The sequence below is a fragment of the Aythya ferina genome, assembly GCF_964211825.1.
Source record: "Aythya ferina genome assembly, chromosome: 4".
Taxonomy (NCBI): domain Eukaryota; kingdom Metazoa; phylum Chordata; class Aves; order Anseriformes; family Anatidae; genus Aythya; species Aythya ferina.
In genome coordinates, this window is record NC_140300.1 from 657,878 (window position 1) to 676,831 (window position 18,954).

At 70.7% G+C, this 18,954-nt stretch overlaps 3 protein-coding genes across 6 annotated transcripts; all 3 read right to left on the bottom strand.

Moving 5' to 3' along the window:
• Positions 1–728: 728 nt before the first annotated feature.
• On the bottom strand, positions 729–3,109 carry LOC311435443 (N-acetyltransferase family 8 member 3-like). 4 transcript variants are annotated; one of them, XM_084516405.1, is made up of 2 exons: positions 2,983–3,109; positions 729–1,546 (listed from the first exon to the last, which is right to left on the bottom strand). In XM_084516405.1, exon 2 carries the CDS (start codon positions 1,530–1,532, stop codon positions 840–842), a length of 693 nt encoding a protein of 230 aa, XP_084372531.1. In that variant the 5' UTR covers positions 1,533–1,546; positions 2,983–3,109; the 3' UTR covers positions 729–839. The 4 variants fall into 4 exon arrangements, with proteins under 4 accessions (XP_084372531.1, XP_084372529.1, XP_084372532.1 ...); XM_084516403.1 differs by lacking the exon at positions 2,983–3,109 and adding an exon at positions 2,842–2,976; XM_084516406.1 differs by lacking the exon at positions 2,983–3,109 and adding an exon at positions 2,823–2,968.
• Positions 3,110–3,381: 272 nt separating this feature from the next.
• Positions 3,382–5,185, bottom strand: LOC311435444 (putative N-acetyltransferase camello). Its single transcript, XM_084516407.1, has 2 exons — positions 5,163–5,185; positions 3,382–4,517 (listed from the first exon to the last, which is right to left on the bottom strand). Exon 2 carries the CDS (start codon positions 4,507–4,509, stop codon positions 3,835–3,837), a length of 675 nt encoding a protein of 224 aa, XP_084372533.1. The 5' UTR covers positions 4,510–4,517; positions 5,163–5,185; the 3' UTR covers positions 3,382–3,834.
• Positions 5,186–5,388: 203 nt separating this feature from the next.
• CPXM1 (carboxypeptidase X, M14 family member 1) lies at positions 5,389–12,638 on the bottom strand (the record flags this gene model as incomplete). Its single annotated transcript, XM_084519215.1, has 14 exons — positions 5,389–5,733; positions 6,349–6,451; positions 6,953–7,092; positions 7,173–7,470; positions 7,558–7,737; positions 7,808–8,004; positions 8,097–8,220; positions 8,325–8,413; positions 8,526–8,676; positions 9,485–9,569; positions 9,640–9,779; positions 10,459–10,568; positions 10,938–11,045; positions 12,290–12,638. The coding sequence occupies 14 exons, from the start codon at positions 12,636–12,638 to the stop codon at positions 5,465–5,467; spliced, it is 2,343 nt and encodes a 780-aa protein (XP_084375341.1). The 3' UTR covers positions 5,389–5,464.
• Positions 12,639–18,954: the final 6,316 nt, after the last annotated feature.

Here is an 18,954-nt window from a genome sequence, read left to right on the forward strand (position 1 = left end):
GTGCCCCGGCCCCGAGCCCCTTCCAGCCCCGTTCCTCGCTGCCCCGCAGCACCGTGCATGGCCTGCACCCCCCCGATACCCCCACCGACACCCCCAGTGACACTGACACCAACACCGACACTCCCAGTGACACCCCCACCGACACCACCACCGTCATCCCCAACACCATCCCTGCTGCCCACCGGGCCAGCACCAGGCCCGTCACCCCCCCGCCATGCCCGGTGCCAGGCCAGGGAAGCCCCCGGGGGGCGCCCGGTGTGTGTAGGGCCGCAGGGCACTGGGAGCACCCCGGGCCGCAGGGCAGCACCAGGGCCCAGCACGGACACGGGCATGGGGCAGGGAAACGGCAGCCCACAGCACGGGCAGGAGCTGAGGGGGCTTGCACGTGTGGGGACACCCCCGTACACAGCCCCAAACACAGCCCTGTACACAGACCCATACACGGCCCTGTATACAGCCCCATATACACCATATACAGCCCTGTACACAACCCCGTACAACCCCTGGACACGGCCCCAGCCCCATACACGGCCCCAAACACGGCCCCGTACATGGCCCTGTATACAGCCCCATGTACAGCCCCATACACAACCCTGTACAACCCCCGGACACGGCCCCTGTACGTGGCCCCAAACCCGGCCCCATACACGGCCCAGTACACGACCCCATACACAGCCCTGTACACGGCCCCATACACGGCCCCAAACACAGCCCCAAACACTCGTGCAGCACGTCCCACAGGTCTCTGTTTATTTCTCAGTGCTCTAGGATCCAGGAAAGCCCCCGGACACTCAGCCTGCCGCGACCTCCTGGTCCCGGTGCCGGTGCCGCGGCGGTGCCTAGCGCGGCGGGGCTGGGGACGGGGGGCGGCCGGGCAGGTCGCAGCGGTACTGGAAGATCTGGAAGCAGAGGAGGCTGGCGAGCAGCGAGGGGCTGGAGGCGCCCACCTTCCTGAAGCCCTGGCCCTCGTAGAGCCGCTGGGCCACCACCTGCACCACGGAGGTGTAGAGCACCACGGCCCCGTAGCCCCGCGCCTGGGTGAAGCGCAGCACCTCCCCGCACAGCGCCTTGGAGATGCCGCGGCCGCGGTAGTCCTTGCTGACCGACATGCGCTTCAGCTCCAGGGCCACCCCTCTCTGCGCCGGGTCCTGCGGCGGGGCCACGGCCACCATGCCCACCACGGCCCCCCCGGCCTCCGCCACCCAGAAGCAGGAGTCGGGCGCCCGCATGTAGGTGGCGCGGATGTCGAGGAGGTCGGTGTGCAGCGCCTGGCGCACGTAGGACGTGCTGAAGGAGCGGAGCAGGGGCCAGGCGCCCGCCAGCGCCAGCGCCGCGGCCCCCAGCGCCAGCAGCCAGCAGCCGGCGGCCGCCCGCACCGCGGTGAAGAGGGCGAGCAGCGCCAGCTGCATCCGCGCCGAGCGCAGCACGTGCCGGTACACGGCCGGGGCGTGCTCGATGATGCCGCGGGCAAAGAGGGACCGCACGGCGTCATAGTCCTGGTCCCGGTACTGCCGGATGCGGTAGGGAGCCATCGCTCCGCTGGCACCTGCGGACGGTACCGGGGGGTCACGGCAGCGCCCGGCTCCTGCGGCCCTCAGCGCCCCCGGCCATGCTTCGACCCCACGGTGCCCAGGACACGGGCACCACCACGTCCCTCATCGGCTGAGCACCAGCCTGCGGCCCGCACCGCCCTGTCGGTGTGAGTGCCCCCCTGCCACCAAAATCCTGCACAAACCCTGCCTGGGGCAGGCATCCCGGGCCCCTGTCCTGCTGGTCCCCCGTGGGGTTTTGCCCCGCTCCCCTCACCCCGAGCACTTCGAGCAGCACCAGCCCAGGGCTGTGCCGGGCTGGACTTGCATGGGGGTCCCTCTGCAAGCAATGGGCAGGGGGGGGTCCCCATTTTTGTTCCTGATGAGGCCACAGAGATGCTCATACCACCAGCCCCAGGGCCCCAAAGCCCTCAAGGCTGCAGGGCTGGGCTGAGCAGGACCTCCCCAGCAGCACAGCCCCTTCCAGCGGGGCAGGGTCTGGGGGTTGCTGCCCCCCTGGCTCCCCTGGCAGCCCCAGCACTCAGTGGGGTACCGGCACGGTCCCAGCTCCCCCCAGTCAGTGGCAGGGCAAACCCTGGGCAGCCGCCCCGCACCGTGCAGCCCGGCCTCTGCCCCGTGCCCCACGGAGCTGTCAGCGAGGGGCAAAGTTTGTGCCTGTGGGGGCTGAGCTGCCCCGGGGGGGGGACCCCGAGCAGAGAGGGGCTGGGGATGCTGCAGCCCCCGGGGGGGCCGTGCTGGCCTTGTCACTGGGGGGGGGCACCTGCCCCCACCCAGCTCCGTTAGGGCTGTGGCACCACCGCACACCCCACCGGTGGGCTCCTGGGCTCCCCCCCCTGCTGCTGCCAGCCCCCTGCACGCCGTGCTGCCCCCCCCAGCCCCACGGACAAGGGCCCGCAGCCCCCCCCACGGGGCATGGGACGCGCTTTGCTCTGCGCAGCCCCAGCTCTCACCCCCCCCCCGCTTCCCCTTTCCGCCTTCGCCGCTTCCCTCTGCTCCCCTCTCCCCTTCCCCACTCCATCTCCCCCCTTCCTCCCCCCATCTCCCCCCGCCCCCCTCCCCGCTCCATCTCCCCTCTTCCTCCCCTCTCGCCCCCCCCCGCTCCCTCTCCGTCCCCCCCCCTCCGCTCCGTGCCACCCCCGCCCCCCCGTTCCCCGCTCCCCCCGTTTCTCCCCCGCTCCCCCCGTTTCCCCCCGTGTGTCCCCCCTCCCGTGTCCCCCCCCCCGCCGCCCGGTGCCCCCCCCGCACACCGAGGCCCGCGGCCGTGCCGGTTACCGGCGGTAGCGGCCCTTACCGGGGCCCGGGCCGGGCTGGCGGCGGCTGCGGGCGGGCGGCGAAGGGGAAGGGGCGGCCCCCCCGCACCGGGCTCCCCGCGGCGCCTCCGCCTGCACCGGGACCGGCACCGGGACCGGGACCGGGACCGGGCGAAACGCACCCGAGGGCGGCCCCGGGAGGCGCACGGCGACCGGCGGCGGCGGGAGATGCTCGGGCACGGCGCGGGGATGCGGGGGCTTGGCCCCCCCCCCACGGGAACCGTGTCCCCCCCCCGGGGGACTTTGCCCACGGGCAGCGCCGGTGCCGTGGGCTCCCTGCCAGCGGCTCCGCGTCCCGCGAGCGAAGGGCGGAGGGGACGGGGAGGGGGCGAGGGGGGGGGCAGCGGCACCCCGGGGCCCGTGTCCTTGCTGTGGGGCCGGGGGGGGGCCGGGGGCTGCACACAGAAAGGCACGGCCCCGCGTGGAGCCCCCCCGGGGGGCTGCTGGGGGTCCCTGGGGAGCTGGCAGCCCCCCTCCCAGTGTTCCCCCCCCCCCCCCAGCACAAAGTGGGGCTGCGGGCAGCGCTGCAGACACTTTTATTTCACTGCCTGCGGGGGGGGGCGGCAGGGGCAGCCCCCGGCCCCCAGGCACTGCAGGGGGGCAGCGGGAGGAGGACATGGCCACGCGGCACCCCCGTGGGTCCCCCGTGCATCCAGGGGACACGGGGGCATCGCGCACACACACGCACCCAAGGGACCCCCCCCCGGCAGGCTGAGCCCCCAGGGTGGGCGTCTCGGGGTGCAGCAGGGTTGGGATGCCGGGGGGGGGGGGGGGGGTGTCCCCAGCCAGGCACCGCACGACACGAGGGTCCCAGCCCCCCGCACCCCCTGCACCCCGCACTCCCTGAGAGGCATCGCTGGCGCGGCTTGGCCAAAAGGCACGAGGCGGGGGGGGGGGGGGCTCCCCGGGCACACCCCACACGGAGCCTCCGGCACAGCGGGGTCCACGCACGGGCCCTCCCGGTGCCGCCGGGCTCAGGGCAGCTCGTAGCGGTAGGTGGTGACGGTGCAGTTGGCCAGGCGGCCGTAGACGGTGGGCAGGAGGTAGCGGCGGTCGCGGCGGAAGCCCAGGCGCTCGTAGAGGGCGCGCGCCTCGTGCTGCAGCATCATGGTGTTGAGCACCACGGCCCGGCAGCCGCGCTGCTGCCGCGCGAAGGCCAGGGCGGTGCGACCCAGCGCCGCCGCGATGCCGCGGCCCCGGTAGTCCTTGCGCACCGCCATCCGCTTCAGCGCCAGCTCCTCGCCGCCACCGCCACCACCGCCACCGCCGGCCGGCCGCACGCCCACCGTGCCCACCACCCGCTCGTCCGCCTCCGCCACCCAAAAGCAGGCGCCGGGGCCGTCCATATAGGCGGTGCGGATGTCCCGCAGGTCGTCCCCGAGGCAGCGCTCGATGTAGGCGCTCCAGGCACAGCCCAGCAGCTGGCGGCCCAGGGCCAGCAGCAGCGTCAGGGCCAGCACGGGCAGCAGCAGGGAGCGGGAGCTGGCGAGCAGCAGGCAGAAGACGCAGCCCAGCAGCAGCAGCACCCAGGGCTGCCGCAGCACGTGCAGGCACAGCGCCGGCGCGTACTCGTTCATGCCGGTGGCGAAGACCTCGCGCGCCGCCTCGTAGTCCTCGTCGCGGTACGGCCGGATCCGGTAGCCCGCCATGGCGCGCCCTGGGGCGGGAGAGGGCGGCTCGGCCCCGGCGCCCCCTGCCCGGCAGGGCCTCAGGACGGGCTCAGGGCCACCCGAGGAGCCCAAGGGCAGCGCGGCACCCATGGGTGCGGGCAGGGCAGCGCCAGCACTGCCCTGTGCCCCGGGGAGCCCCCACATCCCTCGGTGCCCTCCATGCCCCTCGGTGCCCCCCGTGCCCTTCAGTGCCCCCCATGCCCTCCAGCACCCCCCACGCCCCCCTGTGCCCCCTGTATCCCCCAGTTCCCCCCGTGCCTGTTGGTGCCCCCCATGCCCTGCAATGCCCCCTGGGCCCCTCAGTGCCCCCCACACCCCTCAGTGCCCCCCAGGCCTCTCAGCACCCCCATCTCAGCGCACCCCACACCCCCCGGTGCCCCCCATACCCCTCAGTGCCCCCCGTGCCTGTTGGTGCCCCCCCACCTCTCCGTGTCCCCCAAACCTCTCGGTGCCCCCGCACCCCCCGGTGGTGCCCCCATCTCTCCGCGCCCCCCTCCCCTCCTCGCGCCCATGGACCAGCCCTGGACGCCCCCCTCGCCCCCCTCCCCCAAAGGACCCCCTCCCCCAAAGGACCCCCCCTCCCCGGGACCCCCCCCGGCCCCGGCCCCGGCCCCGCCCCCGCCCCCGCTCACCGCTCCCTCCGCCCGCCGCCGCCGCCTGCCCGCCGCCGCGGCGCTCGCTGCCCATTGGCCGCCGCTATTTCCGCGGCCACGCCCCCCCGCCGCCACTAGCCAATAGGCGCCCGGCGGAAGGGCGGCGGGGGCGGGCCCTCGGGGAGGCACGGCCGGTCACATGAATGAAGCGTGAGACCGGCGGGGGGGGGCGGGGCCAGCGCGCGGGGGCGGGGCTTCCGTCGGCGGCGGCGCCATTGACATCCAGGGAAAGGGGGCGGGGCAAGGGGCGGGGCGCGCGTAAAACGGGCGGGGCCTCCCCGTTAGCGCCCCGCCCCCGCGTGGCGGCGCTGGGCCCGGAGGCGGCGGAGGCGGCGGCGGCGGAGGCGCAGGGGGAGGTCGGGGGGGGGCGGCCGGGACGCGGCCCCCGCTCGGCCCCGCGGCCGGCGTCGGAGCAGGCGGAAGCTGCAGGCCGTGGGCTCGTTGTGGAACGGGACCCGGCACGGCCGCGTGGCCGCCTCGTAGCCCTCGGCCCGCGCCGTCACCTCGTACTCGCCCGGGTTCAGCAGCCGCCAGTAGTCCCCGTCCGCGGCTGGGGGAGGGCGTCAGGGACCGGGCGGGGAGGGGACACCCCCGGCACCAGCCCCGTCCGGGCCCCGTGTCCAGCCCTGACCCCACTGCCAACCCCATCCCACCCCATCTTGTCCCTGTCCCCTCCCCTGTCCCATCCCATCCCATCCCATCCCATCCCTGTTCCTGTCCCTATCCCCTCCCCTGCCCCATCCCATCCCCTTGCTATTCCCATCCCCATCACATCCCATCTGCATGCCAGTCCCCATCCCCTCCCCATCCCCATCCCATCCCATCCCATCCCATCCCATCCCATCCCATCCCATCCCATCCCATCCCATCCCATCCCATCCCCATCCCCATCCCATCCCATCCCATCCCATCCCATCCCCATCCCAATCCCATCCCATCTCCATCCCATCCCCATCCCATCCCATCCCATCCCCATCCCATCCCATCCCCATCCCCATCCTATCCCATCCCCATCCCCATCCCATCCCGTCCCGTCCCGTCCCATCCCATCCCATCCCCTCCCCATCCCCATCCCATCCCTATCCCCTACCCTCCCCATCCCATCCCATCCCCTCCCGTCCCATCCCCACGTCCCCTCCCCAGCCCTGCCCGTGTCCCCCCGTACCAGTCCGGACATCGTGGTTGATGCCATCCACAGAGATGATGGCATTGGCGATGCCCTGCTCCGTGTCCGCGTCCCGCACCACCCCCTTAATGCCGCGGTGCACCTGGGAACCACGCACCAGGGCGGTGTCAGGGGCAGCCCCCACCCCAGCACAACGCCCCCGGCTGCACCCAACGCTTTCTGTACCCCAAAACAGGCTGTGGGGCACGGCACGGGCCGTGGTGGCACAGCACACACACGTGCACACCCAGCACGTGTCCATCAGCAGCACACACGTGTGCCCCAACACGCACACACACACACACACACATCCTTCACATGTGTGCAACCCAGCACACACACACGCCACCAGCACACGCACACCCCTAGCACACACACATGCACCCCCGACACACACTTGTGCACCCCAGCTCACACACACACACAGAGCACACACACGGTGCGCACGCCCCTGCTGCCCCAGCCCCAGCCTCCCCATTGAGGGAGGAGGGAAGGGGGGTGCAAAGCCTCGGGGGGCATTTGGGGACCCCCCGGCTGCATCCCGCCACCAGCCCCTCGGTGTCGGTGGGACCCCCGGGGCCGGGGGTGCCTCCCGGTCCCGCACCTGCTCCATGTAGAGCAGCAGCGACTCGCGGTTGTTCTCCCACTCGGCCGGCAGCTCGGAGGCGTGCGGGAACTTGTCGCAGGAGAGCTCCACCGTGATCTCGAAGCAGTTGGTGTGCAGGTAGCTGAAGTCGTTCATACCTGCGCGGGGCGGCGGGGGCATCAGGGGGGGAGCTGCTGCCGCCGTGCCCCCCGCTGCCCACCCCCAGCCCCGCGCTCACTGCCGGGCACCGTGTGCCAGTTGGCCCCGTTGATGATGTTGCCGGAGCGCATGAAGTCGTCGTAGTGGCAGAGGCGGCGCTCCTCGCTGGCCATGGCCAGGTTGGAGGTGGCATAGACGGTGGCCAGCCAGCGGAAGACGCCGTCGTCGGCCGTGGGCGTCAGCTCCTGCGCCTTCCAGTAGGTGCGGGTCATGTCGAAGGGGTAGGTGACCACCAGCTCCCCGCCGTGCAGGTTGGCGCTCAGCACGAAGGGGTAGCGCTGCATCCAGTCGATCACCGCCCGCGTCTCGGGGGCCACCTGCAGGCACGCTGCGTCAGGGCCACAAGAACTGGGGGGGGTGCAGCCGGGACCCCCGCTCCGTCCCCATCACAGCGGCGCCCTCACCGTGGCGTTTGCGAAGGTGTAGTACTCGGGGATGGGGATGTAGTGGTTGGGGAACTCGTGGGGCACCAGGTCGTTGTCCTCGGCGTCCCACAGCGCCGTGTTCAGGTCGGCGAAGTTGTGGTTGAGGTCGATGCCCTCGTAGGTCCAGCGGCCCATGGCCCAGCCCGACAGCTCGGAGCCCTGCGGGGGACGGGGTCAGCGGGCAGTGTGGGGAGTGGGGTGCACAGCCCCAAAGGGCTCCGGGCCCTACCAGCTTGTAGGCGGTCTCGTAGCCGTCGGGGTTCATGGAGGGCAGGAGGTGGATGCGGGTGTCGGTGACCAGCCGCACCACGCGGGGGTTGCCGCGGCGGAACTCGCGGCACAGGTACTCCATCAGGTTGAGCAGCAGCTCCCGGCCCAGCACCTCGTTGCCGTGCATCCCCGCCACGTAGCGGAACTCGGGCTCGCCTGCGGGCACGGCACCCGGTGGCTGCGGGTCCCCGCTGTGCGCCCCCCGGCTCTGCCCCCCCCCCTCTGCCCTGGGGCTGCGGGGCACTTACCCACTTCGTGCTGCCCGGGGTTGTCGGAGATCTCCATGACGTACATCTTGAGGCCCAGGTAGCTCTTCCCGATGCTGTAGACGCGGGTGATGTTGGGGCACTCGTCGTTCACCCGCTTCATCAGCTGCGGAGGGCAAAGCTCTCTGCGCCGGGGTCCAGCGCAGCCCCAGGGACCCCTGGGCTGGTTTGGGAGGTCCCCAGGGGTGCACAGCCCCCTGCCCCCGGCACCTTTCTCATCTCCTTGTAGTTGTGGTGTCGGAAATCCAGCTTGTCCGTGGGCACGGGGTCGCTGGGCCAGTAGTAGATGTTGTTCGGGTCTGCAGGGAGCCGGGGACCGGTGAGAGAGCGGCAGGGAGCGGGAGCTCAGCCCCCAGCCCCGCAGGGAGAGCTTGGCCCGGGGACATGGGGCAGGGACTGGGGGGCGCCCACCTGGCAGGGGGCAGCCCAGGACCTCCGCCCGCAGGCAGATGGTGCCGTTCTCGAACCAGGTCTGCGGGTTGATGCGGATGTAGCGGGCCACCACCGGCGAGGGCAGCAGGTTGAGCACCGGCGTCTCGGGGTCCTTGTTCCCCGGGAAGACCTGGGTGGGAGGCGCAGCCCCTGTGTGCCCCCGGGCCCGAGAGCGGCACCGAGGGGGGGGGACGCGGGGCTGGGGCAGAGCTGCCGGCTGGGGACCGAAGGGTTACGGGCGTGCGGCCGCCCAGCCCCGGCCTCCCCTGGCCCCCCTCCAGCCCCTAATGAAGAGTGGACACGTGGCGCTGGGCTGAGCCCAGCACCGGCACCGGGGGGACCTGATGTGGGACAGAGCCACGGGGCCTGGGGCACCCGCACTGCTCTGCCCCCACCCCACAGCGGGACCCCCGACACAGGCACCAGGGTGAGCGTGGGGACCCCAAACTGCTCCTGGCACAGGGACCCCAAAGCCGCTGCTGGCACAGCGCTGCCCCAGGACCCCAGCCCTGCTGTGGCAGCCCCCGTTTCTCTCCCATCCCTGCACCCCCCCGGGGGGGCTGCCCGCACCCTCCCTGCCCGCACCCCCAAGTGCCCACGGCTGCCCAGCCCTCACACGTGCACCCAAGCACCAGGCTGCCGTGTTCGCCTTCGGGCACGCTCCGCCGTGCCATGGGGCCCTGCGCACACCCGCGTGCGTCCCCCCCCCGTGCTCCCGGTCCCCCCCCCTCCGGGTGGGCAGCGAGGACAAGCAGCCTTTGTGCGGGAGGGGAAGCGCTGGAGGATGCTCTCCAGGAAGGGAGGCCAAAGGCAACAGCACCGGAGCCCAGCACAGCGCCCGCCCGTGCCGTTAACTCCGCCGAGCCCTCGCTCTGCACCGGGGCTGGGCTGGGGCGCAGGGGGGGCTCTGCTCCCCCCCCCCCTCCCCGGGTGCCTACCGCCTCCTCGGTGCCGTTGCGGCACGGCTGCCACGTGTGCGTGTCGTTGCTGAACTGGACCTTGTAGGAGGTCACCCAGTCGTACCTGCGAGGGGCAGAGGGGTCAGGGGGGGCCCGGCCCCCAGCCCCGGGGCCAGCCCTGCCCCGCGCCTTACGTCCAGATGGAGTTGAGCCCCTGCGTGATGACCCCGGTGAAGTTGGTCAGCCGGCGGGCATCAATCTCCAGCCACTGCTCCTTGTCCTCCTGCCCCGCGCACCAGCCGCCGTCGAAGAAATCCCCGTCGTAGAGCCCCGACTGCGGGCAGGAGGGGGTCAGGGTGGGGGGGACACGGGGCCCATCCCGGGCACGGCCCCAGCGGCCCCGCAGGGAGCTGTGCTGGTGCTGCGCTGGTGCTGCAGCGACAGGGGACAGCTCCGTGCTGAGCGGGTGCCTCTCGGCCAGGGGACCAAGCCCTCCTTTAATGGGGCCCTCGGGGGGTACTGGTGGAGCCCCCCCTTCAAGCAAAACACAGATGAAGGCAGCAGGGGCGATGCAGAGAGCCCTGGCCCCCCTAAAACACGCATGCCATGCACACACCATGCATGTACTGCATGCCATGCAGGTACCATGCAGGTGCCACAGACACTGCACACGCACAGAGCACACACCCTGCACTCATCATGCACACACCATGCACACGCCGTGCATGCACCATGCACACATCATGCACATGCCATGTACATGCCATGCACACGCTGTACACACACCATGCACACACCATGCACACGCCGTGCATGCACCATGCACATATCATGCACACATCATGCACATGCCATGCACATGCCATGCACACGCTGTACACACACCATGCCGCACACATCATGCACACACCGTGCACACACACATCATGCACACATCATGCACATGCCATGCACACACCGTGCACACACTACGAACATGCCACGCACACGCCATGCACGCGCTGCCGTCCTACCTGGATGTTGAGCCGCCCGCGGTGGGCGCCCAGGCCGTAGCGCTTGTCGCTGGAGGAGCGGAGCTGGGAGTCCAGCACACGCAGGGACTCCAGCCCCAGCGGGGGGCACTCTGGGGGCAGAGCAGAGGGGGCACGGCGTGCTCAGAGACCCCACACAGGGCAGCTCCCACGCAGGGGTCCCCCCGGGGCTGCCCCCATGCTGTGCCCTCCTCTGCCTGCTGGTCCTGTGCATGGGGTCCCCGGGCAGCGCTGGGGTCAGGGCAAACCCCGCTCCCCAAAAAGCAAACCCCACTCCCCACAGAGCAAACCCCACACATGTGTAAGGTGTGTGCAGCGTGCGGGGCTGCTGCTGTGCCCATGGTGAGAGCTGTGCTGTGCTGTGTGCGTGCAGCACGTAGGGGTGCAACATGTAGGTGTGTGCACACGCGTGTGCCCCCCTGCACAGTGCTGCCCACCCCCCCCCAGCACCGTGTACGTACGAGGTTCCTGCGGGGCAGCCTCCTGCTTGGCTGGAGCCTTCAGCTTCTTCTTCAGCACCTTTTTCTTCACCACCTTGACCCGCACGACCTTCCTCCTGGGCACGGGGGCTGCGGGCAGGCACAGGGACGGGGTTGGGGGGCTCAGGGCTTGGGGGCTGCCGGCCCTCGGGGTGCCCCTGGGTGGGAGGGGGGCAAAGCTGGCTGGGGCTGGGGGCGCACACACCCCAATGGCCCCAGGGGGGACACGAGGAGGGCTCGGGGAACCGGGCAGCACTGCATGACCCTGCTGCAGTGCGTGGCCCTGGGGAACACCCGGCACCCGTGTGCACACACCTGTGTGCATGCATATTTGTACACAGGCATGTGCACACACACACGCACACCCATGTGCACACACACACGTGCACACAGCCATGTGCAGACACATACAAGCACGCACCCATGTGCACACCCCTGTCCCTCTGGCTCACAGGGATACCCTGGGGCAGCCCCTCACACGCACGACTTCAGCACAGCCCCCAGGTGTGCGCAGCCCCAGCTCACAATCACACACACCCACACACATGCACACACACACACACACACACACTGTCCCCAGGGCATCTGCACAGAACCTACAGAATCTACACAGCGGGACCGGGCACTGCCGGCACCGGGGAATGCCGACGCTGTGCCAGCCGTGCTGCTGTGTGTGCAAGCAGTGCACAAACACACAAAGTGCACAACCCACCAAGTGCACACATGTAAGCACACAGCACACACTGCCACACGCTGATACACACAAACCATGCGCACACGTCCATGCTCACATGCACACTCACCCATACACACACACACACACACACGCCCCAGTGCACGCTGAAATCCCTCCCCTTGCTCACACTCACTTGTGTACAAACAGCCCTGCTTGCACAGACATGCACAGAGCTGCACACACACACAGACACACACACACACAAACACACACAGACACACACAATCATACACAGATGCACACGAACACACACATGCTCACACACATGTGCTAACACATGCACACATGTACAAGCACACACACACACACATGAACACACAGCTGCACACACACTAACATACACAGATGCCCACGAACACACACATGCACACACACACACCAACACATGCACACACGTACAAGCACACACACACATGCTCTCACACACACACACACGCTCTCACACACATGCACACACACGCACAGCTCACACACCCGTATGTGCACACATGCACCCATGTAAACACCCCCCCACATACATGCACCCCCCACCCACACATGTACACTCACCCCCACCCCTCACCCCCCCCCCAGCCCCTGTCCCCCCCCCCGCTCCTACCTTTGGCCCCGGCCCCCCCCTTCAGCGTCCCGCGCTCGGGGGGCTGGGGGCTGGCGGGGGTGGCGCTGCCCGGGCCCCCCCGCTCCGTGCCCCTCGCGGGGGTCGCGGCCGGGCTTTTCGGCGCCCCCCCCGTGGCGGTGCCCCTCGGGGGGGTCTCAGCGCTGCTGCTCGTTGGCCCCCCCGTCCCGGCGGCTCTGGGGGGCGCCGCCGTGGAGCCCCGGGAGCCCCCCACCCCCGCGGCCCCGGGCCTCAGGGCGCCGTCGGGGGGCGCCGTCTGGGTGGGGGGCGCGGGGGGGGCGGCGGCCAGCAGCGGCAGCAGGAGCAGCACCGGGAGCCGCAGCCCCGGCATCGCCGCGACGGGACGGGACGGGACGGGACGGGACGGGACGGGACGGGCGGCGGAACCGAGCCGAGCCGAGCCGAGCACAGCGGCCGCCCCCGCCCGCCCCCGCCCCTCGCCGCCCCCCCCCCCCCGGCCCCTTCCCGGCCCCGTCCCCGCCCCCGGGCCCTCCTCGCCCCCCGCCGCCCGCTGCTGTCGCCGGGGCCGCGGGCACCCCCCGGGAGCGGGCTGGGGGCTCCCCCCCCGGCAGCGGGGGGCTCGGGGTCCCCCCGGCTCTGCGCGCCCCCAGCCGGGCTCTGCGCCCCCCGGGGTGCCCGGGGGGTGCCCGGCGGGGGCTCCCGAGCCCCTGCTGCCGCCCGCGTGTCCCGCACCCAGCTCCCGACCCCAGCCCGGCGGTGCTGCAGGGGAGCCCCCGGCCCCTCGTGGGGGCGAGGGGTGCTCAGCACCGCCGGGATCCGGCCCCGGGGGCCGCAGCTCGAAGCCGGGCGGGTCGCGGCCGCTGCTCGCTGGCCCCGGTCCCGCAGGAAATTTGCGGTCCCGTCCTCCACGTCGGCAGCGCCGTGCGGGGTGCGGGGACCAGCGGGGCAGCCTGGGGTGCCTGGTGGGGGGTGCCGCGGGGACCCCCCCGTCCCTGGGGATGCCGCCCGCCCCCGGGGCTGCCCGCACCCGGCTCTGGCAGCAAATGGTGCCCCATCTCTCCTTGGCTGATCCCGGAGCGCTCGCACATCGGGTATTGTTGCCGCCCTTGCAGGAATGTTTCAGCTCTGATTACACAGCAGTTTTGGGCACAAAACCCTCCCAGACTGGAACAATCTGCCTGGCCTGTTCCCCATTCCTCAGCCGTTTTCCCTGCTCCTCAGCCGTGTTCCCTGCTCCTCAGCCACTCTCCTGCTGTCCCCAACCCTCTTGGGGCCACTGGGTGCCCCCCATGCCGGGTGGGTGCACTGGGTGCCCCATGGGTGCCCCGCTGTGCTCCCCACTCCCCATCTGCCCAACGGGAGACCCTGAGCACTCCCCAGCCAAACCCGGCCATGGAGCTGTGTCTGGCTCTCCGTGGCCATGCACGGCGCTTTCCAAGAGCAGGACATGGCTGTGGGGGCTCCAGGCCCCCCCCCATTGCTCACAGCAGCAGCCGGTGCCACCGGCTGAGCCCGGGCACCCGCGAGGCCCCACGAGCTGCTAGCATGGAGCTGAGCCCAGCCAGGGCTTCGCAGCCAGATCCTGGCAGATGGCAGGCGCTGAGCGGCACTGCCCTGGGGCTGCGAGTGCACCAGGACCTGAACCCAGCCCTCACCAGCAGCGGGGGACAGTGGGAAGCAGGGAGGGATGTCCCTGGGAGCACAGGGACCCCCAGGAGAGCCAGAGCTGAGCCCCAGGGATGCGGTGCCCGCGGCACCCTGTGCACCCCTGCCAGCACAGCCAGGGCAGGGTGGCTGCGGCGCTGGCACCAGCACTGAGGCAGCTCTGAGCACCCTGCCCTGCCCCGGCCGTGTCCCTGCTGCTGGATCCAACCTGCAGGGAGGGAAGCACGAGGTGCCGGAGTCGCTTCGAGGCCCCGTGGTGCCCGGGGAGCCCATCCCACACACATCGGGGGGATCCCGGCTGCGGCGCAGGGAGTGGGGGCCGTGCAGTGCTGGTACTGCCTGCTGGTATGGTCCTGCTGCCCCTGCACAAGCCCTGGTGCGGGCTGGGGGAGCTGGGGGCTCCCCCAGGCTGTGTCCAGACCCTTCCCCAGCCCTGTCCTCTTTCCCTCAGCCCTGCGGGGAGCTCTGGCACACCTCAGCCCCCTGTCCTGCTCCGAGCAGCATCCTGCAAGGAGCCGTGCCGCTGCTGGCACCAACACCAGCCTGCCATGACCTCATTTTCCAGCCCTAAAGGGCCTTCCTGGGCCTGACCTTCACTTGTGGTTTATTAGGATTTTTACAGCCTCCAGCATCTGGGCTGGGCCAAGGAGGAGGGAGGCAGCGGCTGGGCTCTTGCTGGCCACTGGCCACCGGCACCCTTTGGTGGCCAAGAGTAGCTGGGGAGGCTCCGTGTGCCTGGCTGCAGTGGGCAGGGAGCGAAGCCAGCAGGTCGGGGTGCTGCTCTCACCCCCATCCCCTGCTCCTGGTCCCTGTGGCTCTCCTGGAGCCCACGGATCCAGCCCAGGATCCCCGATCCCTGCTCTCCCTGGATCCCTGGAGGGGTCACAGGACTCAGTGTGGTGCAGGGGGCTGGGAAGTGGCTGCACATTCCTCCTGGATGGGAACAGCCCCCTGGGGCTGGGCCAGCACCGAACGGGTTGTGTTGGCCCAGAGGAGCAGGATGTGGTCCCCTGGTCCCACAACTCCCAGGGGTGCTCCTGCGGGAGGGGTCCTCGTGCTCTGCGATGCGGCTCCTTCCCCAGCCCTGCTGAGAGCAGGATACGGCCGGGAATGCCGTGCGCTCCCCCACACCACACATCTGGGCTGCAGAACCACGGCTTTATTTCCCATCCCATCCCGGGGCTAGGGCGCAGGAAGGGGTTGCATGGAGCCGAGGCAGCTCCTGCAGCGTGCCGGAGCGCCCGCAGCCCAGCGGCTCCGGGAAGGGCCGGGAGGGGAGGCTGCCTGGGGGCCTGACTCAGCCTCCACGTGATGGGGCTTTCTAGGTTTGCAGCGGGCCTGGCACGGCTCCGCGCTGCCCTGGCTGCACCGCTGGGACCGGTGCCCGGCTGCGGGGCAGGAGAGGCCGTCCTGGAGCTGGCCCCGCTCCGGGGCTGCCCGCGGCAGTGGTGACCGGAGGCCAAGGCACTCGGCGCAGCGGGGCTCCAGCGGTGGATTCCGCCCCAGTCAGCACTTCCAGGGACTTGCTGGATTTCCACATGCAGCTTGGACCGGAGTCAAGGCGGCCGCACCGCCGGCCAGCCGCCAGCTCCCTCCCCAGCTGCAGGAGGTGCCTTAAAGGCACCGGGCTGGGGCAGGGGATGAGGTGCTGCACACCTCTGCCTGGTCTCGGATCCGACAGCGCTTCCTTGACCCGCTGGTGCCTGCACTCCTGGGGAGCCCGGGGCTCTCTGTGGGGCTGGAGAGACCCTGGGGGACCCCAGTGCCGAGGTGCCCTGGGAGGGAACTTCTCCCCGGGACACGGATGGCTGCGAGCCCCGGGCTGCCCCGTCGTGCTGCTGCCCCGTGCCCTGGCTCTCTGCCCTTTCCTGCCCGGCCGGGGACCGCAGCCCGTGGCTGAGGTCAGGGCTGCCGGCCAAGGCAAACATTTTGGCAGCCGCTGCTGGCCGCCAGGCTCGTGCCCAAACCGCCCGGCGGTGCCGCGCGCACCCAGGGAGCCCACAGGGGTGGCCGAGTGCCCACCTGCAGGAGAGGGCTGCCAGCACCAGCCCGGCCCCCTCTGGCCTCGTCCCTGTCCCCCGGGTGCTGTCCCCACCACAGGGTGATGGCAGCAGATGGGGGGTGCGAGCAGACCCCTCCTGATGGCCCCACATCCCCTGGGTGGGCAGGGATGCGGCAGGTGGCTGGGGGTTGGAGGGGGACCGCTGGGTGTGAGAAGGGACAAGGGCTCTGTGGGGCTCTGTGGGGCTCTGTGGGGCTCTGTGGGGCTTTGTGGGGCTCTGTGGGGCTTTCTGGCTGCTCGGGGCTGTGCCCTGTCCCTGCAGCCACCTCTGCACCATGCTAACATCACAGCCCTCCCCTGGGGCCCGCTCCAGAGAGGCTCCGTGTGGGGACAAAAGGGGCTCACAGCAGCCCCGTGCCCAGCCCTGGGGTCCCAGCACGGCCTCCAGCCCCAGGGGAGACCCTACTCCGGGGCTGTCCCCTCCCTGCAGATGGTGTCACCCCACAAGCCCCGGTTGTGACATCGCCCTCCTGGCTGCCACAGCCAGGACTTGGCGGTGCTGAGCCGTGGGTACGTGGAGGGCCAGCGGAGCCGTGCCGGGACCCCGACGGGAGCAGAGTCAATGTGTGCCAGCCCCGAGCGGGGCGAGGGGCACGGGGGGGCTCTGGGTGGTGGGTGCTGTGCGGGAGCACCCCCGGGGGGGTCCCACCTGGCTCTGCAGGTGATGCCCTCGGGCTCCGTGTCCCTGCAGGACGGATGCGACCGCCTGGGGCCGCGCATGGACCATGGAGCTGCACAGCGAGAACCAGATGGTCCTGGAGATGGTGGCGTGCGTGATCCTCGCCTGCTACCTGTCCCACGCAAACGTCTTCTTCTTCTACCTGCTGGTGCTCCTGCCCCTGCTCTTCCTCTTTGAGGACGCCGTCGGGGAATGATGAGGGTGGCTGCGGATCCTGCCTGAGCTGCTCAATAATGCCTCCTGCCCTCCGTGCTGTGTCGTGCCTTGGGGGGTGCGGGTGGGCGCGCTGCACCCCCTGCTCGCCGTGTGCCCTCCTGCCCTGCCAGGCCTCCTGCCTGCAGGTGGAGGGGCTGGGAGCTGGGGCAGGGACAGGGACGGGGATGTGGTGGCCGACGGGGACATCCCACGGCCGTGCTCAGCTCCCAGGGGTGGGTCCCTGCCTCCGTGCAGCAGCACAGGGGGGGCTGCAGTGCGATGCTCTGAGCGGGGCCAGCTCCAGTGCTGGTGCCTCCAACACACCCAGGCTCTGCCCTGCCCCGTCCTGCTGCCCCTGGGTGGCTGTGGTGGTTTAATCAGGTGGGCAGCTGAGTTCCTCCACGGCCGCTCTCACTCCCCCTCCTCTAAGAGGAAGGGGGAGAAAATATGACACAAAGAGCTCGAGGTTTGAGATGAGGATGATTTAATTAAAGGAAAAAGGGAGAGGGGGAAAAAAAAAGGCTTGGAGGGGGTCCTGATGCTGTGCCAGCAGTGTGCAGCAGCAGACACTGCACGGAGGGGTACCAGGGCTGTTCCAGCTCCCGGTGCAGAGCACAGCACTGCACGGGCTGCAGGGAAGGTTAACTCCATCCCAGGCAGCCCAGCACAGCGGCTGCAAAGGGAAATCCCCCAGAAGAGGTGGTGGGAGGCAGGGCAGGCTCTGGGGCGAGCTCCAGGGGTCTCAGCTGTGCTGCCACCAGGGGATGGGACCAGGGGACACGCAGCACAATGCCCTGAGACTGCACACCCGCTGGGACACGTGGAGCCTCTGGGCACACACAGCTGATGGGGGTACACAGCTGGGGGCACGGGGTGTGCACACGGGGGGATGCACGCTCAGAAGGCATGGATAGGATGGGACACGCACGATAGGGGACACCATGGGACACAAGGGCCATGCTGCGGGGCAGGGGACCTTTGGGACACCCCCTGGGTCCGTCAGCCTGGTGCAGAGCCCAAGGGGGTCCGGGCAGCCCCCTCCCACTGCCATCAGCAGGGCAGCGTCCCACAGGCGCCGCGCGCTCCTCTGGGCTCTGCCAGCCCCGGTGCTGCCGGTCCTGTGAGGTCACAGAGGCCACGTGCAGCTGGGGACAGGGGGACAGCAACGGTGTCCTGCAGGGACCGCAGCTGGGAGATCCAGCTTCCCCCGGACCCCAAAAAGCCTCCCTGGAGGTGTTAATGGCAGCTACACGACCCCCCCTCACCCAACGTGACCACAGGGGTGGAACAGGGTCCTTGCCACAAGTGGAGACGGGCTGGGACATGGGGACAGGGCTGGGACATGGGGACAGGGCTGGGACAAGGGGACAGGGCCAGCCTCCCCCGGCACAGGCAGGCAGAGCCACCTCTGTCCCTGCACGCACCCAGCCCTGGGCTGCACGAGCCCCGAGCACCCGCCAGGTGCTGCCCCCTCCTTGGGCATGGGACGGCCCAAAAGAGCCGGGCACCACGAGCCCCGTGGGGCAGACCCAAAATGGAACCACAGGGGACTGGTGGCCAGGGCGTGGGGACACCCCGGAGCTGGCCATGGCCACGCACACACCCTGGCACGGACACCCTGGGACACAGAGCCCCTCTGGGACACGGACCCCGTGGGCATGGACCCCCTGGACACGCTCCCCCTGGACATGCTCCCCCTGGACCTGGCCCCCCCGGACACTCTCCCCCTCGCCCAAGGCCACCCCGGGACAGCCCCCCTGAACCCAGACCCCCAGGACATGGACACCCTGGGATATGGAGACCCCCTGGACCCACTCCCCCTGGACCCGGACCCCCTGGCCACGCTCCCCCTTGCCCAGGGCCACCCCGGGACATCCCCCCCGAACCCGTCCCCCCCCGGGCCACACGGCGCCACTGGACACGGACAGCACACGGGGCCTGGTGCCACGTCTCGGCTTTATTGGCAGGTGTTTGGGGCACAGCAGCAGGGCCGTGTGGCGCGGTGGTGCGGCGCTGCGCGGGCGGTGGCGGCCGGGGCTCCCGTCAGCGGCGGGGACGGCTCAGTAGCGGCGGCTGCGTCTCCCG